At 52.8% G+C, this 24,701-nt stretch overlaps 1 protein-coding gene across 1 annotated transcript in view; it reads left to right on the top strand.

The window, feature by feature from the left end:
- The first annotated feature begins 4,555 nt into the window (after positions 1–4,555).
- The window catches only part of GALNT2 (polypeptide N-acetylgalactosaminyltransferase 2), a 147,364-nt gene continuing 127,218 nt past the window's right edge, over positions 4,556–24,701 (top strand). The window contains exon 1 of the mRNA XM_087829055.1: positions 4,556–4,735. Within this exon, the coding sequence (XP_087685181.1) occupies positions 4,610–4,735 (126 nt within the window). The 5' untranslated portion in view covers positions 4,556–4,609. The remainder of the gene's footprint in view (positions 4,736–24,701) is intronic.

The raw sequence follows: 24,701 nt of genomic DNA, 5'->3' as shown, positions 1-24,701 counted from the left end.
GCTGACCTCAGGACCAGCTGCTCTGACTAATGACCCCCTGCCCTGGTGCCTACCAATCAGTGGAGACCCTGAAAGGACACACCTGGAAAGCTTCGGAATATTCAATTGAGATCTTCCCCTGAGATCTCCCCTAAAATCCCCACCTTTAAAAGCCCTTAGGCACTGACCCAGCTGCTCAGTCCAGTCACGTCCTGTACACCAAAAGGTTGTGGAGGTGACTGATCGATGTTTCTCTCTCACATCAAAGTTTCCTTCTCTCTCCCCCCCTTCCTCTCTCTCTAAAATCAATGAAAAAAACTTATTCTCCTGTGAGAATTTAAAAACAAAAGCCCTTAGGAGGGCGGGCCCAGCACTCCCCTCTCAGGCACGCCCTCTTCTTCCCCCAGGTGCATCACCTTTACCTTTGCCTCTCTCTTTCTCCTAAGCCCCTAGGGCCCTTCTTTTGCCTCTGTTACTCGTTTCCTGAACCCATTTCTTCTACAGCTCACTTCTTCTACCTCTGTGACCTTCTAAATAAACTTTTGCTTGTATATGAGTCTTGCCTCTGAATTCTTTCTTAGCCAGAACTCAAGTGCCGAGGTTGCTGAACTGAGGTCCAATCGCTGGTGGCTTTCTGGTGCTGTTATCACCTCTAACAGTTCCAATTTCTCAACATGCTCTTCAGCATCTGTTATACTCTTGTTTAAAAAAAAAAAAATCATAGCCGTACTAATGGGTGTGCAATGATAGCTCGCTTTGGTTTTTCTCTCTCTCCATAATCAATGTTGGAGGTGAATTCCAGTTTGCCCTCAGGGATGTCAGTTGCTGTCATGAGCCTATTTTTTACCTTTGAATTTTTTTTTTGTTCTTACTCTTCCCCATGTCGCATTCTCCCTCTCCCAGGTCTACAACCTACAGCGACTTCAGACCTGCCACGGTGCACAGTGGAAATAGACTCCTATCGACTGCTTTTCTACCTCCAACCCTGCACAAAGTTTAAGCCCTATCATACCTCCCTTATTCCATATCATTCATATGGTTTTACTCCTCTGACCAATCCTGATAGACGACTGATGTGGCCTCACCAGGAGTTGAAGCTTCGGCTATCAATTGTCCATCTTTGTCTCATTTAATGCTCTTTGTCCTGTTCTGCTTTGTTTAATATCGAGATCACAGCTCCTGCTTTCTGGGTTGGATTTTCTTTTCTGACCAAATTTGAAAACCTTTCAATAGGCAAATTGAGCTTGTTTGTAAATTGATACACTGCTTTGGTGTGGTCTCAACGTTGGCGTATTACTTTCTGTTATAATTAATGTACGTAGTCCGTTCCACTTGCTGTACTTCTATCACTATTATTTGCTATTTAAAATAGTTTTTATAGGGTTTTGGAGTAGGGTTTTCAATATTTTGGAAATTGGTATTTTGCGTTAGTGTAGTTTTTATGTTTTTATATTACTCTTAATCCCGTCTTTGTTTCTTAACCCTTTAATTTCCGGTCTGTCCATTTTCTACGGTCTCCTTTGACTCCCACATATGACCTATTTAACAATTCTGTTTTCCCTTTCCTCTTCCCCTCTCCTTCAACTGTTTGTAGCTGAACCTGTTCTAAAGTCTAATGTGTACGTACTATTCTTCCACCGGTTAAATGTACGAGCACTCTCGCTCATTCAGGCGCCTCTTGGTTGAGGAAGCTCATTTTCCAGGAAAGGAATGTGAAGTTCTCTGAATTTTTGCCCTGAGTTTTACATCTGCTTGTCTATAACCTTGATCCTTGACGTCTGGACACAAAAATCCTTGGCTGGAACTTTCCTTCTTCAAGTTTCTTGTAAATGCTGCTCCACTGTTGCCTTGCTTTGTAGGTAGCTAAGAAGTCTGACGCCAGACTAAGTTATCTCTGTAAGCAATCTGATCTTTTGGTCTTTAAAAATCTAATAGTTTTACTAAGATATGTTTTGGAGTGAATTATTCCAGACCAGTTTCCCAAGATATAGGGAAGGTACATTAAATATGTAACTTAAATTTTCTCTTATTTCTGGATTCTTTTATGGGATTATAGCTTTTTTTTTTTTTTTTTTCAGTTTTATTGCAATGTAATTCACATACGGCACTTTAATTTTAAGATGTACAGCATAATGGCTTGACTAATATATATTGTGAAATGATTGGCACAATAGGTTTAGTTAATATCCATCATCTCATATAGACGTATATTTAAAAAAAAATTTTTTCCCCCTTATGATGATAACTCGTAGGCTCTACTGTCTATAGTGCTAACTGTAGTTATCATGTACATTACAGCTGGGATTGTAGTTTTCTTTCACTGTTTGGTGTTTTTACTTTGGGAACTCCAGTTTTATGTATTTTGGTTCTTCTTTTCTTTCATTTCAACCACTTTTTAAAAACCTTTTTACTTTTTTATGTTAGTTTCAATTTTTTTGATTAATTTATTGCCATTCTTCAGGGTGCTTTTACATATTTATATTTGAATATTTTCTCCCTTTGGGCACCTTGTAATCATTCTTTGTTTCTGGGATAGCTTCATCTTTATTTTCAAATTCTCTCCTGAATTTGATCAACTCTTGTTGCATTTATCCTGAATTTCTGTCTGGTCTTGTCTCAGTTTTTGAATTTTTTATTCTAGTTGTATAGATGTATGTGTATGCATGCGTTCTGTGTGTGTGTATAAACACATAATACTTGGTCCGGTTGGATAGTTTGATAACGTGGAGTTACAATTTCCTTCCGCTTCCTTGTTTTATTGTGTGTGTGGGTGGGGGGGGGTTTCGTCAGCTGAAATGTCATGACTCATTTTTTTATCATAAGAAATGTGGTTAATTTTCTGTTTTCTTTTTACAATAGCCTTGTGTGCCGTTGATTTGATGTTTTTGTTACTAGACATTTTAACGCAGGGTTTGTGGTTCAGGAATGTTCCATCTGCATGATGAAGTGCAGTTTTTAATAGATAACCGTGGCTGGGGGAGGGAGTCACCGTCTCTTATTTCTACAGGATCCTTAATTTTCTCTTACTTCCTTCTTTCCCTTCACGGCCAGGCCTCCAAAGGGCATTACCCGTTCTCTGTTTCCCTGACTTTTCCCAGAGGCAAGTCTTCTTCAAGGCTGCCACCTCCTGCCCTGCTCTCTTTCAAAACTCCTCCCTCTTTTAAATCAAATACCAGACCTGTGTTCAGTTTTTTTAGTTCTTGGTGTTGGACTTTCTCTTTATAGAGGGATTTAAGCCGGGCTTCACTTAAGTCCTTGTCAACAGTGGGAGGGAGCACTGCTGGAATCTGATGGGTTTTCTTTCTTCTACTAAAGAAGTAATTTCAATTCAGTTCTGGGCCTTCCCTCCCCTCCTACTGCTGAAGGCTCGTTTGCTTGTGTTTGAGGGTGTGAGCGGATCCGGACTCAGGCAGCGGTCATTGTCCTCGAGACCCTCCTGAAACCACTTTTAAAATATCAAGAGCTAAGTAACATTTATTTTGTTTCCAGGAACACTGGAAACTGTGGTTAGAAGGGCATCATCAAGGTTACATAGATTCTGTTATAAGACAGATGTCTTCTTGCATCTTTTTTTTTTTTTAAATCCTCTCCAGAGGATATTGTTTCCACTGCTTTTCAGAGAGAGTGAAAGGGAGACAGACAGACAGACATGGACTGGTGGCCTCCTGCACAGGCCCGCCCCCCGGGCAGAGCCTGCATTCGCGGTAGGTGTCCTTGGCCAAAATCGAACCCAGGACCCTTCAGTCCACAGGCCGATGCTCTAACCACTGCACTAACCGGCCAGGGCTGGCCTCCTGCCTCTTGAAAGATGCTGAGTGTGCGAACTCTCTTTCTTCTTTAAAGAAAGCAACCAAGTAAAAAGATTTATAAATACATAGTTTCCCTTTTACTCGTTTCATGTTTACTTAAAAAAACAAACAAACACACCACGAAATAAAACCACCCTGCCACTCAGCGCTGTGTTCACCCCCAGAGAACCCTGAGGTTTCTACCTGCAGGCCCTCACCTGCCTACACGGATAAATAAAGCCGACCCCGGGGATGGGGCCGGTTCACTGCAAGATCAGGAAGGACACCGCGCCGAGCAGCAGCGGGGTCGCGTCCAGGCGGGGTCTGCGGCACAGCACGCGGGCCGGCCGGCGGGCCGGGGTCGCGGGGACCGAGCGTCCCGCCGAGGGCACGGCGCACGGGCGCGCGCCGCCTCCGGGGTCCGGGCGGCCACCTGTCACTCACGGGGGCGGGGGGCGCGCCCGCGGACGCAGAGGAGGCGGGGCGCCCGGCGACTGCGGCCTCGGGGCCGCGCCCCTCCGCTCCCGCGCCCGCGCCCGCGCCCCGCCGCCGCCGCCCGCCGATTGGCCGCCCTTTGCTCCCTGACCCCCCGCCGCACGGCCGCCTCCGGAGCCGCCGCTTCCTGCCCGGGCGCCGCGCGGGGCTCCCGGCCGGGGCGGAGCTGGGCGCCCAGCGCGCGCCGCCCTCGCCGCGGCCGCGGGAGCGCGCTGGGGGCGGAGCCGCGCCGCGCCCTGCCCCTTCCTCCGCGCGCCCCGCCCGCCCCGCGCCCGCCGCCCGCCCGCGCGCCGGCCCAGGCTGCACTCGCGAGCAGCGGCGCCGCGGCCGGCGGCCGAGTGGGGAGAATGCGGCGGCGCTCGCGGATGCTGCTCTGCTTCGCCTTCCTGTGGGTGCTGGGCATCGCCTACTACATGTACTCCGGCGGCGGCTCCGCGCTGGCCGCGGGCGCGGGCGGCGGCGCCGGCAGGAAGGTGAGTGGGAGCCCGCGGCCCGGCCCCCCGAACCCCGACTCCCGCCGCCCCCGCGCCCGGCCCGCCCGGCCCCACGCACCCCGGGCCCCCGCTCGGACGTGGCCGCCGCGCACCGAGGGGGCGTCCCCGCCCCGCCTGCTGTCCTCCGCCGGGGCTTGGGCTCCGGCCCCCCGGCCCGGGCCTCCCGCCGAGTCCCCGGGGCGGCGGGCGCACCGGCCCCTCCGCGCTCGCCGGGCTCGGAACGGGGCTCCCCGGGCGCAGCCGCACAGGCGTGGGGACCGCGGACGCCTTTCGGGTCGCCCCCCTCCCCCTCCGTGGACGCCCCCTCCGCTCCGCCTAATTGAAGTTGAGTCTCGTCCGGCCGCCGAAGCCCCGTCCCCTGCGGTGGGAAGTTTAGGGGCGCGGGTGTCGGGAGACACAAAAGGGGGTGGGGAGGAGGGGGGAGAGGCGGCTGCCCTTCCAGCGTGTCGTGTACAGCGGGAGAGAGGAGTCCAAGTTTCTTTCCAGCCCTTTGATACCAGCCGCTGCGGTCCTCCCCCTCCCGCGGGTCACCCCGCGTGGGGAGGGGGCGCCGTCCCGGACTCTGCCCTTCTCTCTGCCCATTCTTCTGGGCGCGGGGGACGCAGCCAGCCCCGGGCCGGGTCAGACGGACGCCTCCGGGCGGGAGCAAGCGGAGGCCACCGTGCCTCTGCGCCCCGCGTGAGGCCGGCCGCCGCCGGGCCCCCCTTCCCCCCGGCCCCGGGGTGCGCTCCGCCCGACTCGGCGCGGCCCTGCTGCGCTGCGCGCACCGGCCCCGCTCCCGGGTTACGCGCGGACAGCCCCTCTCCTGGGGGTGCGCTTTCCACAGGCCCCAAGGGCCCAGCCATAGGCCGTGGGGACCGTGGAAGGCGCTTCGGAAGGACCCCGAGCGCCCGGAGGAGCCCGGACGGCGCGGCCCTGCGGCCGGGCGCCTGTGGGGCGCGAGGGCTCCGGGCTGCGCACGTGTTGCCCCGCGGTACTTGTAGCGTTTGGTGCCTAATAGGTTTGGAAAGCGGCGTTATCATTTCCAAAATCCTGCAGCCCCCCCATTGCTATGACGTTCAGTGTCACCGCAAACCCAGGAGATTGTGAGTTAGTGGAGGTGGACCCTGGGCTGGGCTGGGCCCGGGGGAGGGCATCCAGCACCAAGCCCCGGGGGCCTAACTGGAGGGGCACAGACTTGAGCCTTAAAGTCCAACCTGTGAATGGCAGCGTTGAGTTTGGCTGCCTCAGGTTTTCTCCACTCTTCATTCATTCATTCTCAGTGGAAGGTATGGGAGGGAGGGAGGGAGGTGCCCTCTTTGATTCTGGGTAAATTTCATGGGTTTGCTTTATCTAACGAGGCAGAAATGAAAATAGTTTTTCCATGCGCTGAATTGGCCTGGCTTGGTTCTGAGCCGACCGCATACGGTTAGCCCTGTCTTCTCTCCTAAACGCAGAAAACGGCTGTATGTGTACGTGAAATCTCCATTTATTCCCCAGCGGTAAAGAGCCAGTGAACCCGGTAGAAGCAGTCCTGCTGCTGCCAGAGTGAAGGCTGTGGTCATGATAGACTGGAATGATTTCAAAACTGCTTCCCAGCGGGTCCGCGTAGCCGGGGGTGCTGGTGGGACCTGGCCAAGCTTTCTGCCTTTCGTGCAGACGAAACCCAAACAAGCTGCTTTCCTTGGTTTCCCACTTTCATTAGCACGTGTGGTTTAGAAACAGCAGCAGTGCCACCTTAGCAGCCGCGGGGGCTGGGTTCCCCCTGGTGGGTGGGCGTCAGCTGGTGGACGGTGTTTGGTGGGGGGTGTCTTTCATGTTCACCTCTGAAGTGTGATCCTTTAGTTTAAAACAAACAAAAAAATCCAAGAACTTCTTGGGAACTGGCAATAGGAAAGTACAAAGACCGTGGAGGAAAAATGTGTCGGAAATGAACGATTGATTCTACGTGCTTTGGTGATTCAGGATTCTGTTCTTTCTGTCAACTGACCATAAAATGTAATCCTGGCCCCAGAATGGTTTGGCGATTTGTGGGTTGAGGAAGAGGTGTGTAGTAAGCTTTCGAAATTGCAGAAGGAGGGCCCCTGAACTCGGCGTGGCGGACCCTGCCGTGGACGTGGCTGTGGAAGTTTCTGGAGCGGCGAAGGGAACCCTGCCATCCTGAATTTAATGATCTAGAGTATAAAACTGCGCAGTCTTCCTTCCTTCCGAATTGTTTCCGTGGATCTAGAGACTAGAAAGTCTCTTCCAATTTAGTTCATCCTCATGATATGAGGAAATATGTAGTATTTTTAGCTCGTAAAGTATGGACATGAAAAGATAATGATGTTGTATGCACGCACAGGCAGAATTTAAATACTAGCTACACTGTTTTAGATGTAAGTGGACTTAACAGCTAGTTTCCTCCTATTCAAGTCAAGGCTCTAAGTCCACATTTAGCTGATTTCTCTGCAGCCTGGCGTATTTAACAGGGCACCAGGCTTCATTCAGCATTAGGCTTTGGGGGATTGTCTGTCTAGTGTTTCTGCTGCTTCAGCACCCTAGCCCGGCCTCGTCACTGTGTCCTGCCTGTTAAATAACTCATCTCAGGACTTACTCTCCATGTGGCAGAACCCAGAAAGCCAATTGACCTCAGATTGCAGATTTAGTAAACTAAACAGGAGCCGGTGCTGAAACCAGCCCAGGCTCTGCTGTGCCGCTCCGGACTCAGCGCTGAGGCTCAGGGTGTGTGTGCTCGGCTGAGTTATACATCATGTTGTTTAAAATTATACTGCATTTACATATGTATAGTTCCCTCCACGCCCCATATTTTGCTTTTTCCCTGTAAATTGATGATTTGCACTTCAAGGATGCCTTTCCTTGGAGCATCTTAAATGCTTTAAAATTTTAATCATGTTAAGTCTCCCCTGGGCCTTGGTGTGTTGGCAGTGGATGGAGTGGCAGAAGAGAGGAAGGGATTTCTGGTGAAATGAACCTGCCTCTGGGTAACGTGTGGCTGTTTTGGATGGAAAGGGGAGGTTTTTCCAGCCTGCAAAGACTGATCTCTACTGACTGATCAGACTGGGTCAGGCCTAAGGCCCCTCGTCTGTGCTCCCCACATCCTTGGGAGGTAAGGGAGAGCGATCGTTGGGGCACATACTAAGGGCTCAGGCAGCCTGATCCCTTTCCAGCAGCTTTGCTCGGTGGGGTCTCAGGGTGGACGACTGGGCTTGACTTTGGAGGAGGCTTTGAGGAATAGGGGGCCCTCTTTTTGGTCCGGTGAGGGGCCTCACTTGGCTGGAGCATGGTACATGTATAGGGGAACATTAGGGTGTAAAATTGGAGGAGGAATTTGGGAGTAAATTGTACAGTGCTTCCAATGCCAAGCTGAGTTTTTGGTGGTTAATTTGGTTGACCATAGGGAACCGGTAATGTTTTTTGAACTGGGTAGTGGACATTCAAATGAAGGGGAGTGGCACAAATCTATTTATTGGCCTTGACTGAGAGTGATTTTCTACTCCTTTCTGCTTAGTGACCTTTGCTAATTTACTGACCCTCCCCCCTCCAGTTTTCTCTCTTTACAATGGGGATAATCATTTTTACCTGTGGCAGGGAGCTAAATGCCATTAGCAGGTCCTGGCAAATAATAGGTGCTGAATCAATGGTATGGGGGGGGAGGGGAGAGAAAAAGAAAAAAACCTAAATATTCCCTTGAAAAGGTAGTGAACCAGGAATTGTGTGTGGCCTCCTGATTTCTCGAAAATTGTGGATGTGTTTTCTTTTTTCTCAATCCCTCACGCATTCCTCCAAGATTTGGTGGGTTCCTTTGGGCTTGTGCTATGAACCTTGAACTGTTGGGAAGTGGTCCAGACATCCCGCCAGTTCTTGTCAGAGCGGGGTTCCCGCCAGTGGGCAGCCAGCAGGAAAGTGGGCTGAGGACACACCTTCCCGTGGTGGCTACGTGCGCAGTCCCTGTGGCGCGTCCCGCACTGGAGGTCTCCCACGGTGGTGAGGCTCGCCTGTCCCTGCAGCCTCGCTTCCCCCGGCAGGCGGGGAGATGGCTATCGTCACTCAAGTGTGCATGGTTTGAGGTTGAACACAAGACTGTCATGCGCTTTAAGAGGCGTCAGCAGATCTGTGAGCATGTGTGGCTGTGGGTGGATGCGAAGGGGGGCCCCCCGTTCAACACCCCGTCACCTATAATCAGTTTGGAGTTTAAAGAGATTCCGTTTGAGGTTGGGGTAAGGAGGGCAATAGCAGGAGGAGCCGCGGTACAGCCAGAGACCCTGGCATACAGGCACCGTGCTGCAGACTTTTCTCTAAGAAAACAAAGTTTCCATGTGCGGGAGTTATGTTGTGGCTTCCAGGTACTCAGACATAATGGAAACAGATTGTGACTGATAAACAGAGCAAAAATAACCTCTTCCCTTAACCCTTAGCCCTCAGAAGACGGGAGAAAGAAGCTGCTGTACCCAGCACGGAGTGGGGTCAGCCTGCCAGGCCCCGGCAGGCCTTGGGGGGGGTGGGGAGGCCGTGCGGAGGCGCCAGGCCCTCTGTAACCCTCGCCGCTCCTGGAGAGTGGTGGGGGTCCTATTTGGATCAGAGGAAGGGGTATTGGAAAGGCGGTCAGAAAAATGACTGGGGCTGGGGAGACATCCATTCGTATATATACGTAGCGTCTCATTGTTGCCATCGGTGTTTCTGAGATCTCTTGGGAGAAGGTGGTCCGCCTGAGACGGCGTCGGTTTCAAAGCGGGCAGTGCAGTGTGGCCGCCCTTCTGACAGATCCAGAGGCAGCTGGCTCAGTGCAGGGGGGGGGCGCTGGGACAGGGACCCGGGCGCACGAGGCGCCGACTCCGAGGCTCTGGCTGAGGCCCGGAGGAAGGCACGGTGTTCCTGGGAAGCGTCTCTGAGGACTCCCGGCTGGCCCAGCAGAATTCAGGGGAGGAGACGCCGGCCGGGCCTGGCCCGGCGCACTCCCCGCCCTTGACCCCTGCTCTGGAAGGCGTGTTTGAAGGATGCTGCCGATAGACAGGCCGGTAGTATCCGGCCGGACACACACGCCAGCAGCCGCGTGGAGTAACAGTGAGGGGCTTCCATACTGGTGGTTAGATAAACCCAGACCCAGACCCCCCGTGCCCTGCGCCCCCAGCTGCCCAGGTCTTCCCTCGGGATTCCTCCTCCATGATCATCGACCAAAGGGTTGAAACCTGCCACCACAGCGGCCTCTCAGACCCTCCTCCATGCCCGTGCTCGTTGAGTGTCACCCCAGTGACCCTACCAGAGACCAAAGGAGGTGCCCTCGGGTCTCATTTCCATGACCTGGAAGGTCACCTTTCCCCTTGAGGAAGTCTCTGATTCCGTGTTGCTCCTGGTGACCCTCGGTCCACTGCTGTGGTCTCGGCTCCTTGCCTCTAGACCACCTGATCGGGAGGTTTCTTAGGAAGGACCTCTTGGCGCTTCCACGAGCAGACCTTTCCGGGCAGGTTCCAGGACGGGCTGGGCTGACGAGCCCTCCCCTTCCAGCGAGAATTACATTGAACACGTTGGTCCTCTGGCCGACTCTCGTGCCCTCAGAGTAGAACTTGACCTTGCCCTCTTAGCTGGTGTGAGGATTCTCACCTTTGGCCATGTGCTGGACCTTAAGGATTAGCCCGGATGTGGAGGTACCAGGAAATTCCTGTCCAGTCAAGAGAGCCTGTGCCACCTTTCTCCTTTCTGACTCTGTGCCCGTTTCTGGGAGATAGAAACCGGCTGCGGGGGCTAACGAGCCGCCCCCTCTCCTGCGGTGCCTTGTCCCAGGCGGGTGGTCCTGCCCCTGTTCTCACGCTGCCTCCGCGGGACAGGTGAGGCACCTGGCGCTTTCGAATTTAGTCGTGGCCAGTATTATGTACCCTGGAGGTGTCTCATCTTAAATGGGTGGTTTCTTAGCATTCGGAGTGTAGATGGCAGTGATTCATCAGGGCTGGATTTGAAAAGAACCCAAAACGGTCACTCAGTCTTGCTCCCGGGCTGGCCCTGAAAAAGCTCTCCTTGACTTTGGGAGCTGTGTGCCCCATGCCCCATGCCGTGACACTGCGGGGGGGTGGCTGCCCTGGATGTAAGGCGGGCTGGGCGCTCGTGGCCCAGCCTATCTTGTTGGGCCGTCCCCCACGGCGACTGTGCCCTTCACTTCTGCCCTCCTGGGAGTCTCTCTCAGGCCCTCCTGCCACCACCTGTCCTGCCAGCTATGATTTCTTGCCAGGGGAACCCTTTGGGAGGTGGATTGGCCAGGGTGGCTGGGGATAGAATTGCCGAATTTTCAGAGCCCAAATCAGGACACACAATTTGGCAGGGATGGGGGTACTTGGGGGCAGTGGTGGCTCTAGTTCAGGGTTCTCAGCCTTGACCCAGTTCACATGTTGAGCTGGGTAATCGCTGTGGTGTGGGGCTGCCCCGAGTGTTGCGGGGTGTTAGCAGCCAGGTCCAGACTCCCCGTAGATGCTGGAGTACCCCCACCTCGGCTGTGACAACCAGCAGTGTCCATGGGCACTGCCCAGTGTCCCCTGGGAGCGACAGTCACCTCCAATTAAACACCGCTGCTGTGGTCAGTGTTAACTCAGATTTTTATTTCTCTCCCTGCCGCCTCTATGGTTAGACCTTCCCGGAGCAGGCCGGGCCCCCAAGGGTTCTGGGGTCGACCCCTGGAAAGAGTTTTAACTTAGTAAACACACGCTTAGCACCCCGTGTGCCAGGCACATCCCTCGTACTTTACGGATATTAACTCATTTATTCCTCATAGTAGCCCTTTTTTCCTCCCCTTTCACTGATGAAGACTGAAGCTCAGAGAGGTTAAGTGACTTTCCCAAGGTCACAGAGCTAGTAGTGGATGGCAGGCCAGGGTTTCCTGGTGGGAGAACCCCCGGGCCTTCGGAGGCAGTGGGCGTTGTCCGCGGCTTGAGGGTTTGTGCCAGCCAGAGGTGTGGACGCCACTTGCGCTTGCTGCCCGGGCTGCTTGTGCCCATTGCCTCGGCTGTGCCCTTGTCCTGTGCACCATGCTGGCACCTTCCGGGAAGGCATGTGGAGCAGTGGGCACACACTGTGCTCTGACGGTGGTGTCGGTCCATTTCGCTCTTTTCATTTTTACCGATTGCTCTGTGAAACGTTTTCTGTGGGTGACCCGTGTGTTCATCTTCATGAGCAGGGCACCCCCCCCCCCCCCCCCCCCCGCAGACGGGCTGCCAAGATGCCTGCAGGTTAATTTGCTCATTGACTTGGTGGAATGTGCTGTGGAACAATCTCGTTGCGTGATTTCTGAGCCGATCTCTATGATGTGCTAAGTCAGGCTGGGGAAGCGTCCGTTGTCCATCGATAGGCCATTAAATCACATCGCACATTTGTAGTGCTTTCCACACACATTGTCGCTTAATGGGAACTCCTCGCTGGCCCCCTGTCCCTGCTTGCATAGAATCTCCCCCGTGATCTCATCCCTGCGAGTTGCCATGGGCGATGGGCTCTGGATTCCTGTAGGAAAGCGGCGGTCGGAGGCCGCCTGGTGCCTCGTTGGAGAGGCTGTTCCTGGCGGGGTGGGTAACGTCCAGGCCCTGTGATCGTAGCATTTGTGGAAGATAAAACGGGCATGCGCCTTCCTGCCCGCAGCCACTTTCCGGAGGTGGGACGGTGGGAAATGGCAGGTCCTCCTGGTTCTCAAGTGACAGCATCCAGCTGCTTCTCACAGAAGCTGCTGGCATTTACGAGGGTCATTAGACGCTTTATGGGGTTGTGTGCTGTGCCACCAGCCAGCACGCTGCTGGACCAAACAGCTGGAACATTACATGGAGGCAGAGGAAGGGTAATTTTAAAGGCCTGCAGGCTCAAGAGCAGCTGCTGGAGTTCCGTGGGTGCTTGGGGCCGTCTGGGGAGTGGGCTCCTGTCGTCCTGAAAGGGCGCTGCTCTGGGAAGACGGCGCAGTTCAGGTGAGGCCTGGCTTCGCACGCGGGCCTGGGAGGGCCGGAGGAGCTGACGCACGGGAAAGGCTGCGCTCTGGGGGCGCCCGTAAATTCAGCACTCTGTTATCAGGATTTGGGGAGTGGGCGGGTGACGCTGGTGTCGGGGAGTTTGTGTGGCTGCCCTGGATGAGGAGCTGGCTGGCCCAGCGTGGGACGCCTGCGGGCCCCATTGTCTGGGTCCTTCCTGCCTCAAGGGCTTTCCCATTGCCCTAGATTCTGAGCTTTTGCTGTGACCTGACTCAAAAGGCTGACCTCTTTTCCTCTCCGCTTCCCACTCTCCCCCGTCCTCTGCTGTTCCCCTGAGCCCGTAAGCGCACCCACTTGTACTTCCTGTCAGTCGATGATCACTGATTTCCTTGTGTCTGGAATACACCTATTTTCATCAAGTCTAAGATGCCCTTATTTGTAAAACCACATTTTATGAACCACTGAAACAGAAAAAGCACTGCCTGTTGAACTGTGTCACAATGGTTTCTTCATTACTTAATGTTTTATTTTCTGTGTATTTAAATTACTCTTTTAGACTTAATTAGACAAGGATTTTTCTATATATCACTCTTGGGCATAGGTAAAAAGGAAAATACACCTGAAATACATTGGCTTGGGTGTTCCTGAAACTTTTTTGGTGTCCACTGTTCGACTCAGACGCAGGTGCCTGTTTTCCTCTCCGCCACCAAGATCTTTGGTGATGCAGCGTTTCCTAAAACGTTCATGAAAGCGCTAAGAGACCTTGGTTCTGCGCTCTTAACGGAGCTTGGCGATTCTGTAGATTTAGCCAGCGTTCGACTTTTCTGGGAATTATGCCTAACTCCCCAGTTCACCATCCATTCCTGTCCCGCTCGGTTTGGTTTCTGGGGATGACAGGTACTTTACTGTTTCTGGGATTTTCTTCCAGGCCCCTGACATGCATGCTGCAGCCTTGGCTGCGAGCGGGTTGCATTTGGCGGGTGCGTCGTGGCCCGCTCCCGGCCCACAGCATCCTAAGGCATCATCCGCTGTGGGATGCATCCCAAGTTCATGTCAGACTGTGAGAAAAAAGTGCGTGTTAGGATCGAGCTGTGGCCATTCTTGTTCTCGTGTGTCAGGCACTCACCTTCCTGAGAACTCAGCCCTCGGCTAAGGAGATGGGGGTCCTTCACGGAAGCATGAGCATCTGTATCTGTTCAATCCCACCCCCAGAATCCACATAAACAGAAGTCCTTCTTCTCATTTCTGAGACATAAGCAGCTAAGGAGCTTGAGTCCGTTTAGAATCAGTGTTGAGCGTTTCTATCAATACGTTGCCCTGTGGAGTGCTGGGATCTGCAATGGGAAGCAAGGTACTCTGTCTTCCGTCAGGGAGCTCACGATCCCTGAACCAACCAACCAGAGAAAGTCTTTTAAAAAATAATTAAGGGAAAGTTGAATAATAACGGGATAGGAGATAAAATTTAAGGCATTATCATTCATTTTATTAATGGCTGTATTGACATTGGGGTTATGTTTTTCGAAAATCCTTTTGTAGATACAAACTAAAGTATTTTTGGATGCAAAGATATGTCTTGGGGGTAAATTATGGGGGATGAGATTGGCCAAATGTGTTGCTGAAGCTGACTAGTGGGTACGTGGGGCTCATCATATTAATGTTGTGTACTTTTGAAAATTCATTAAAAAAATTTAAAAAGAAGTTTCTAGATGTACGCACCTTAAATGAGCGAACCAGCCAAAAGCTAGTATTTTTTGAAAAGCAACCTTATGGCTTTGTGATAGGATCAGTAAAAGGTTTCTGCTCCCAATTTCCAGTGTGTGTGTGTGAGTGTGAAGAAGTTCCCCCTACACCACCACCAAGCAGTGTCCTCTCATCAGCTGGGTGTCCTGCAATTCGATGTTGTTCTGGCCCCATCTGCTCAGAGAGAGCGTCAGATCCCACAGGTGAAGGGCTCAGTCTTACAAGATTGCCTCTGTTTCAGGGGCCAATCGCAAGTCCTGGTTGTTACATGTGCTTCTGACCTACTGGCTATAAACCAGAGGCTCCCAGGACCCCTCCTTCAGTTCATCACTTCACTAGGGCGGCTCATACGACTCAGGAAACTCATTTACTTGCTAAGTTACCGAGATATAGTCCCAAGGATATTACAGGATGTGAATCAACATCCAGACGAAGAGATGCACTGGGCAGAGTCCCAAATAAAGAAGCTCCTGTCCTCTGGGAGCCTGGTGTGATGGCCCGTGGAGGCGTCTGGTTCCCCATGTGGAAGCTCCCTGAACCTTCGCCTTTCCAGTTTTCATGGAGGCTGCATTCCAGAGGCACGAGTGATTAAGTCATATTGGTTCCTCCTCCAGCCCCACCCCATCCCCAGAAATGAGGGGGTGGGACTGGAAGTTCCAGCCCCCTATTTATGGTTGGTTCCCCTGGCAACTAGTCCCCCATTCTTAGGTGCTTCCAGAAAGTCACTCCATCAGCACAAACCCGGCTGTGCTGGGAAGGAGCTTGTTATGAATGACAAGACACCCATTTCACCTTCACTGGCCTGAAGTGATTTCAGGAACTGAGGACCAAATATGACAAAAGATGCTCCTGTGGCTCCTCTCGCTCAGGAAATGCCAAGTGTTTGGGGAGCCACAGGAAATGCCAAGTGTCAGCCAGGAGCCCTGGATCATGTCCAAATATACAATTCGTATAAGTCACAATATTGCAGTAAGTAAATATGTACACCAGCATCCTGTATCTTCTGCAGTTTAGGACTATCCAGTGATGATGCTTTTCAAGGGATGCTTCAGGGTTGCCTAAGCTCCTGAGTTGACACCCATGTCACAGCTTTCTTAGGTTTGGTACCACTTCGCTAAGAATTATCTCAGCTCTTTGGCAATTGCTAATTCTGGTGAACACTTTGATGGTGGAGTTTCAGAGCAGGTGGTCTGTGAGATCACTTACACTTAATCAGACTGCTCGGTGGCGCAGAGACCCTGTCACCCACCGGAGTTTGCTGTAGATGTCTTATTATGCTGACTACCCCATTCTCATTTGACCTGCCTCTGGAGGGCAGAAAGCATGTCTCTGTTCACTCCTGCTCGCTTTTCTTCTATGCATCTTGGGCAGTTTTGCTTGCTGTCATTAAGAGCTGTGGGCGCTTTGGGAGGCCAGAGTAGGAGACCTTTAATATGTGTTACTTCTTTTTGTTTCTCCAACAGGATATCATTGCAAAAGCCACATATTTTACATTATATTTGTCAGTGATAGATTTTTGACAGATGTATGGTACTGGGGTAGACAGATAGACCTGAGCAGAGCCAAGACCCAGGTACAGAAGGCCACCAGGTGGAAAGCCCCGGGTGCCTAGCATCAGACAAATGTAGGGTGGGACCCTGCTCCTAGGGTGGCCTTTCCTTCCCTAGCATATCACTGGTCATGTGGTTTAGATCCCCTGACCGTTCCTCCCTAGAGATTACATCGAGGCCTCAGTTGTATTTCAGCTCCAGGCCCAGGTAAGCAGCAAAACCAGACAAGTGACGCCACAGCTGACCTCTAGACTAGCAGCACTGAATAATGTTACTCCCTGCCCCGGCCCTTATATCACACCTGGAAAGGACCACCCCTGACATCTCTACCCTTAAAGCTCTTAGGACGGAGGATCCGGAGCACTCTCCCTCCTGGGAGCATGCCAGTGCTCCTCTTTTCCCCCTCCCCCAGACGCATCACTCCCCCAGACCCTCCTCACTTCTCAACTCCAGGGGCCCTTCCTTTGGCTCTGTAACTCGTTTCCTAAGCCCATTCTTCTACGAATTATCTCTTCTACCTCCGTGATTTTCTAAATAAATATTCTCTCGTAGTTTGAGTCTTGGCTCTGAATTCTTTCCCAGCCAGAACTCAAGTACCGAGGTTGCTGAACCCAGGTCCCGTCTGACCCCACCGGTCTAGCACCCGGTGCCGTTCCCGCCACCACCAACAGCGCTGCATGTTTTCTGTAAGATATAATTCCTCGTACTTCAAATTCCTACCAGCCTTGTCACTGAGGTGCCTGGAACACCGTGGAGCCACTGCTGCTCTATTTCAGCGCCCCCGGGGGAGCGGCAGGAACTTCCACAGCCGCGGTTTCCAGTGGACCCCAATGCTATTAACGTGCCCCCAGGTCACGCAGGAACAAAACAGGCTGGAATTGTAGTGGTTCCCCACTTCCTAAAAACTGGCTTTGGAGCGCGTCCTAGTCTTCGAGCCACAGTCCCTGAGTCATCAGCAAGTTACAAATGGCAGGCTTCTCTGTTGCCGATGCTCAGCGGCAACTTCAGGCCTGGAAGGTGCTGATTGCTGAGGCTGGGGATCTGCCCCTAAGCCTTCATTATTGCACACTGCTGATGGGGAGCTGGGAGGGGCCTTGTCTGGGTGCTTGGGTGGTCTGAGCTCCAGGCCTGAGGCTGGGCGGCACGAAAGGGCACAGCGTGGCCATCCAGGCCTCGTCAACTGGCTCACGGAGGCAGACGGGGCCTCAGGTGGGGCATCCCTGTGCTGAGGCTTAGTGTACATCTGTACTTGGGTACTTTCGGGCCGCACACTCGTTGCAGCAAGAAATAACGTGGGCCACTAAACGTTTACCTGGGAAGATATGAGTTGGGTCTCTTTTGTTTTCGAACGGAAAGAAAGGAAGATTTAGTTTGCCCATCACTGGGGATAAATCTGACTTGGCAGATGTCATTTTTACAGTAGTGTTTGTACTTAAGACATGGTTTTTAGTTTAAAGAGTTTCTCCCTACCCAGTGGAGAGCATGTGATGGTGTTTTGCCTGAGCTGGCCCAGAGGCTATTTCTGATGATTTAGTAAGTTCAGTTTTTCACTCCAGCGGTGGAGAGCGCTGGGCATCTATACATACGGCACCATGGTTGTTTAAAAGTGAAGCTCTACTGCAGGGTTTGCAGGGGGCTGGTCTGTGCCCAGGGTCTGAGCTGCCTGCAGGCCCGGTGTGTGATGTGGGCTGATTTCTAAGCAGAGGTAGCTCTGCCTGCTGAGCCACCTAAGTGCTGGTGTCCCATGCGGGGTGCCAGGGCAACTACGTAGATCCACATTGGGGCATTCGGAAACCATCTTGCCTGTTCCTGGCTTCGGCCTTGTGGGTCTGCCAGGGAGAGCCCAGGGCGATGGTGCAGGACAGCTCTTGGCAGGACAGCTGGCTCTGGGGCGAAGGGGCTGGGGGATGCCTACATGGGGGCCATGGGCCTGGGTTTGACTAGGTTGGAATTCTGGCTTCTCCAGTTAGCTCTGTAAACTCAGGCAAGTGACTTAACCGTCTCTGCCTCAGTTTCCCCATTTACCTATCATCGGGATGTTCCATGAAGAATAAATCAGTGGGGCTTGGCACATACATTAGTGCCAACAGCTGGTGTTGGTGTGAACTCTTCTGTGGTTTGAGTAGGAGATCTGGTGCCCCTAGCTGGGTGGGGGCTCTACTGCATGGTTGGCATCCACGAGCCCAGGGGCTCCTGTGCCCGCTGAAGCCAGCCTCCCTCCTGTGTTTAAGCAAATGAGCCTACTTTCCAGAAGGCACCTCTACCTGCACGGACCTGGCCTGGGACCTTCGTCTGGGGAGGAGTGTGAGGCAGGTGGGACTCTCGTAGCCCTTGCTCCTACTTTGGTGAGGAAACTGAGCCCCAGAGGGGGTGGGCGGTGAGCCCCGGGGCAGCGGTGTGGGCTCTGAGTGGACCCCAGGTCCTGCTGGAAGAGGAGGCAGGATGCTGGGGCCAGAACCCCTCCTCAGGTTGTGCTACCAAGAGATTATTCCCCAGTTTCACCCCCTTATCTCTTGTAACTTGCCTTTGAAAATTACACCGGGATATGGTTTTTAACTATGTGACTAATTTTTTAACTCCAGTTGGCAGTTGGCTTTTCCAATATCTTGAGCTGTTATCATCTGAAAACAGCGTATCATTTGAAAACCTTTCCACCAGGTTTTAATTAGTAAACATTCTTTGCATTTCATTAGTTCGATTTCTGGCTTGCTTTTGAAACTGCAGGTGAGTGACAAGTGAGTAGAGGGCAAATTCATGCTTGTGGCAACGCAACCAAGTCCCCCTCGTGCTAGTCTGCCAATTAGCACGGTGTTCGTGTGGTTTCTCTGCTGCCTCCAATTAAGATAACTTAGAACCAGATCACAGATTAATAGATACGCTGTGTGATGTTTCAGAAGGATAAGCCGTGTAAAAGCCCAGGCGTTTGGCTGTGACAACTCAAAGAGCTTGGCTATGACTTCGGACCCGGGTGCACATCCTGCTCATTGGCCTCCGTTTCCTCATCTGTAAAAAGAGGTTGCTGGGGGTCAGTGAGATGATGGAGACGATGCTGATGAGGGTCAGTGAGGTGATGGAGACGATGCTGATGGGGGTCAGTGAGGTGATGGAGACGATGCTGATGGGGGTCAGTGAGATGATGGAGACGATGCTGATGGGGGTCAGTGAGGTGATAGAGATGATGCTGATGGGGGTCAGTGAGGTGATGGAGACTGGGGGTCAGTGAGGTGATGGAGACGATGCTGATGGGGGTCAGTGAGGTGATGGAGACGATGCTGATGGGGTCAGTGAGGTGATGGAGACGATGCTGATGGGGGTCAGTGAGATGATGGAGACGATGCTGATGGGGGTCAGTGAGGTGATGGAGACGATGCTGATGGGGGTCAGTGAGGTGATGGAGACGATGCTGATGGGGTCAGTGAGGTGATGGAGACGATGCTAATGTGGGTTAGTGTGGACTCACTTTGTTTCTATGGCACCTGTACTCAGTTTCCTTTCCCATGGGTGCTTCCAGGGTGACTCTGGCAAAAGGGGGCTTGCTTGAGGCAGACACCCAAGTCCCTGGTGACATGATGATGTATAACTCCTTGCACCAGGTATAGATCAGGTGCAGAAGTCCCTGGCGGGGGAAGCCTTCCCTTCCTTTGTGGTCTGTGTCCCTCTCTTGGGCCTTATGGAATCACTGTGGTCCTGGGACGGTCCCTGTTTCTTTCTTTGAGGTGAAGCTATGGCGCTGAGGCCAGAGTGTCATGTTTGGGTTACATATTTGAGATACAGTAATTGGTCAAAGTACAGCATATGCTCCCAGGGCACCAAGAGAAAAGCTGAACTAATGGAGTGATGGAGTGAGCGATGGGATGGTAATTTCACGGTGTCTGGCTCCAGCTCCCGCCTTTCCTTTCCAGGTCCACAGACATTCCGGCTGATCATCTCCTCTGGCCCGCCCTGGTGACATCCCCTGGTGCTCCATCCGCCCCACAGCGCACTCTCCTTGCCCTCCCCTCGGAGTCTGGTTCAGGGACCTTCCGTATTTTCTGCGCTCTTTCTTTATTCCAGAAGGGAGTGTCGCAGCTGTGAGAAAGAGAGTTCTGTTTCAGAGGTCTGCACACATGGAAACAGTGGACAGAGCTTAGAAACCTAGCCATCCCAGCCGACAGGAGGCCCAGAACAGCACCTTTAAGTGCTGATTAGGAAGCTGGGATGGTGGAGCAGGGAGCCGATGATGGAGCAGAAGATCTAGGCAAAGAGATGACCTTTAAAGGTTGCCTGTGGCAACATGTTGACATGTTTGAAGGTTTAGAATTCCCACTTTAAGGCGTTGGTCCTTCCTTTCAGAAGGCTGTCGGCTGGTAAGTGGTGCCCAGAGAGTATAGAAGGAGATAGTCAGCTTTTGGTATTTAGTTTTTTCAGTGTGAGAACAGTGGGATGCAGTGAGTTTATTCAGTGGCCCTGAATGTGACCAACTAGAGCAGCATGTGTCTGAGAGCGCTCAAGGTCCCTCTGGCATTTCTTAGCCCTACCCCTGCGGGTGGGGGACTGCCCAGCCCTCTAATCTGCATGTGTCCTGGTCCCGAGGGAAGTGGTGCCTGGGACAAGCCAGGTGAGGAACCTGGCTTTGGGCAGGCCTGACCTCTTCTCCATCAGCCCCTGGATATTGGGCTGTGTGCCCTTGGCGTCTGCATCTCTGGGACCCTGCTGGTCCAGCCGAGAGCAGGGCTCACTGTCTCCCGTCATTCCTGGGCCCCCACCATGTGCCGTTGTCAACACCTGAGACTTCCCCAACCTGCTGAGCATCCTCGTGCAGTTTTTATTCAATCGCCTGCATCCTGCTAGACTGAGCAACCCCCCTTCCTGCCCTCCTTTCTCCCACAGATTTATTAGCATCCATGCTGTGCCAGGCCCAAGGCCGATGTGGGCCTGGGAACATGCATTCTTGGAGGGGTGAGGTGCAGGCCACCAGGCCAGTATCTGAAAGTGTGAATGTAGCTCCACCGGGTCTCAGATAATCTTTAGAAGGGGGAGAGGAATGGACATTTTGGGGAGGATCCAGCCGTGCAGATGGGGTGGAAGACTGTCTAGGCATGAAGGTCATGTGCAAAGGTCCCGGAGCCAGAATGAACTTGGTGTGCCCCGGCAGCCAAAAGCAAAAAGAGGGCCCGAGAAAGGAAGCATGGTCGGAGAGGAAACGTGAGTCATGGTAGGCGGGGCATGGTAGGCATTTAGGAGTTTGTGGGTCATCGCATTTCCTATGTGGCCCAGCCCCCAGCACATGGTCAGTGCTCTGTAAATACTGGTGAGTGAGATGAGGCTCCGACTGGTGGGGTCACCGTGCTGAGAACGGCCTGGAGCCTGAGGTCTGTTGCGGGGGAAACGTGCCACCCTGTCCTGTTATAATGCACCCTGGCCCCTGCTTGCCTCTCCCCTCACCTGTGCCGGGTGACTTAGGCCCTGCTAGCAAGTCACGCAGCCCTTATTTTGCTTGTTTTCACACTGAGTCTCCAATCTGTGAGCCCTGTGGCCTGGCAGAGGTGGTCAAGGTAGGGAGCCACCGTTATTCCCGGGTGCAACTGTGGCTTTGCCCCACGTGCCGTGTGAACCCCGACTTCCAGGAGACCGGAGCGTTGCCTTTTCCTCCAGCAGTGCTGCATCGCGTTGCAGCGGAACAGCCCCAGCTGTGTGTGAGCCGAGCTATTAAATCATTGCGCCCTAATCGGCGGAGCCTGAGGGGTGGAGGGAGACTGAGATACGGGGGAGAGGTAACGAGCAGTAGAATTATACGGCGGTTTGAAGCAGTCTCGTTTCTTCTGGCGGCATTTAGACGAGTTTTTCATTATTAACCCTCCTTCCACCAACTCGGCATCACAAGATGGTCCTGCATTTCATGGTGATCTTTGCACAGTCACCCAGGTGAAGTGGCTCCTGGGCAGCCTGGCTGCTCAGGGGACTCGCTGCTGGAGCGGGGATGAGGCATCTGATGTTCTTTGACTCATTACATTCGGAGTTTGGGGAGCACCCGCACTGACTGGTTATTTTCATGCGCTGTGCCTTCGATGGCCACGTGTAAGGTAAAACTGTTGATATGCCCCTGATTTCCGGTGTGGAGGCTGGAGGTGATACAGGTCAGTTGGAGATGGATTGGCCTGTGAGATGTTGAGGGCACTGCTGGCAACCCCTGGAGTGCATACGGTGGGCACAGTTTGTCCACACTTGAGTCAGTGCCCCGAGGTAGTTGGACACTCCTGGCTAAAGGGAGCAGCCCCGAGCAACCTGTGAAGAGGCTGAAGCCAACCTACCAAGTTAACACCTTGCTGACCGGTCACGAGTTAACTCGTGTCTGCACTTACGTTAATTCACGTAATTTTAAGCACCTGCTGACCGGTCGCAAGTATTCAAGTGCGGCAAAGGAGCCGGCCACACCGGCGAGTTCTGGCTTGAAAGAGCCGGTCAGTGGGTTAAGGGAGAAATGTAGGTGCCACCAGAATGTGCTGAGCGACGGGAGAGATCTGTCCCCTGCGTGGAATGTAGAGAAGCAATGGTGCGTTTTTCCCCAGGACTTGGTATTCTTAGGGTTCAAGAGGAGGAACTGAGGAAATTATGTCCTTGATTGTTTGGGGAGTTGGCAGGTACAGAATCATCCGAGACCCTGGGGGATGGATCTGTAGTCTTTTGAGCAACAATTTAGTGAGCGTGGATGATGGTGGTTAGTGGTGGTGCATCCTGTCCTGGGGGGAAGTGGTTAGTCCAGCCTTAGGAAGCAGCAGAGCCCCTCCTTCTAAAGCCACCAGCCCATTAGTGGGGCGGGAGGCGGGGTAGGGTGGTGGTGGCGGGGGGCTAGTGCATAAGGCCAGGGAGAGGACAGAGTAGAGGCAACCCTGTGGGAGAATTTCCTGCAGCGTGACTAACTCACCCTTTGCAGATTGGAGCTTTCTCTCTTTTTGCATTTTTTTTAGGATGTTCTTATTGACCGAGGAGGAAAGCAGCCTGAAAATGAGCAGCTTTCTTTGTGTGCAAAAGGACTTATTTCCCTTTTTACTCCTTTCCGTTTCACCCAGCATAGGACATCCCTTTTGCAGAAATGAGGCTTCAGCTGTGGTCTGCGTCTCCTGGCTTGGATCTCTTGCTTGGAGCTGTTAATAACTCGATGTTAAGAAACGTGTTCAGGACCCAGCACTTCCTGCCCGGCAGTGTGTCTGCCATGCTTTAGGGACGCTTCGGGGAACGCCGAGAGTGTGCTGTAGAGAGGTGACGGGCTGTCCCAGTCTCAGCCCTACTTCCTCCGCTTTGTCCTTGGACAAGAACCTTTATTTTATTTTTTTAAATCACCTGAGGATATTTTTCCATTGCTCTTCAGAGAGAGTGGAAGGGAGGTAGGGAGAGAGAGAGAGAGACACATCAGTTGGTGGCCTTCCACACGTGCCCGATCCAGGGCAGGGATCGAGCCTGTGCCCGAGGTACATATCCTTGGCCGGAATTGAACCGGGAGCCTTCAGTCCATGGCCGGTACTCTAACCAGCTAGACGGACAATACCTTTCTAAGTCTCTGTCACCTGCTCTGTAGGTGGAGATCCTGACAGGGCCTGCTCCCTGGAGCTCTGGTACAAGAATTAAAAGAGATGTTGCCTGTCAAGCACCTACCACCCTGCACCCAGGCACGTAGGTAGAAAGTGCTCAGTAAAGTGTGTGTGTGCGTGTTCCTCAATTCAGCTGGGAAATCATCCCCTGTCTGCAACTACAGACACGTACACTTGTGTTCATGTGTGTACGCAAATCATTCCTTCCTCCCAGAGGAAAGGGGTGTCTAGGTCATTTCATTAGAACGGCAAACTTATTTTGTGGAGCTCAGCACACTTTTTATCCATTCCAGGCAGCAAGGCATTTCACCTGGGAAAGCGCCTAGAGCGGTGGCTTCCTTCCCGTGGCCGGTGCTGAGCAGCGCCTGGCACAGCCTCTCAGCCTGCCTGCAGTGTCCCCGCGAGATGGCCTGGCCTGTGAGGGCATGCCTGCTTTCCATACTTTCAGAGCTGCCTCATCTGATGAATGCTACTAATTACTGAATTTCACAGTGAAATATTGCAGGGCAAAGGAATTTGCCTGTCGATGCACCCGAATCACTGCAATAAAATGAAATTTCGAGTAGTGCAGGAGCCTTAGACTCTCTGCTCTCATCCATTCCCTTTCCTTTTTCCCTGTGTCTTAATTGGTTTTCCTTGAAGCTGCTTTCTTCCCTTCCCACCCCTACCCCGCCATCCAAACTGTAGTCCAGTGGTTTTTAATCAGGCCACTCTTTAGGAACATTTGGCGGGGGGGGGGTGTTAAAAATACAGATGCCTAGGACCTACCCCAGCCCCGTTAAATCAGAATGTGTGCTTTAGAAAAGGCCCCCCGGTGATTCTCACCCAGCCGGGTTTGGGAACAGGTGGTCAGGAAGGCATGACCAAGAGTTGCCAGCTTTTGGCCATAACTGCCAAACGCACGTCTGCTCGGTCTGCTCGGTGGCACGGAGCTGGAGCTTGGCCCGCCTCCCCTTTTGAAAGACCGGCGCTTGCTTTTACATCCAGAAGTGAACGCAGTGGGCATAGAACGAGAGCCACGGAATTACTAAATGATGCTTTTAGCCTTAGTTGTTATTCTGGAAGCTCCAGGACGCCTGCTATTTATGTGAATGATAACAACAGAAAGCGAAGGTGAGAGTTTAGAGTTTAAAGAACATACAGCTTTCCTTGCAGGCTCCGGACTGAATGAACG

The sequence above is a fragment of the Miniopterus natalensis genome, chromosome 21, assembly GCF_054644295.1.
Source record: "Miniopterus natalensis isolate mMinNat1 chromosome 21, mMinNat1.hap1, whole genome shotgun sequence".
Taxonomy (NCBI): Eukaryota; Metazoa; Chordata; class Mammalia; order Chiroptera; family Miniopteridae; genus Miniopterus; species Miniopterus natalensis.
Note: the sequence above shows the minus strand (reverse complement) of the source record. Positions and strands in the feature narration are given on the sequence as shown.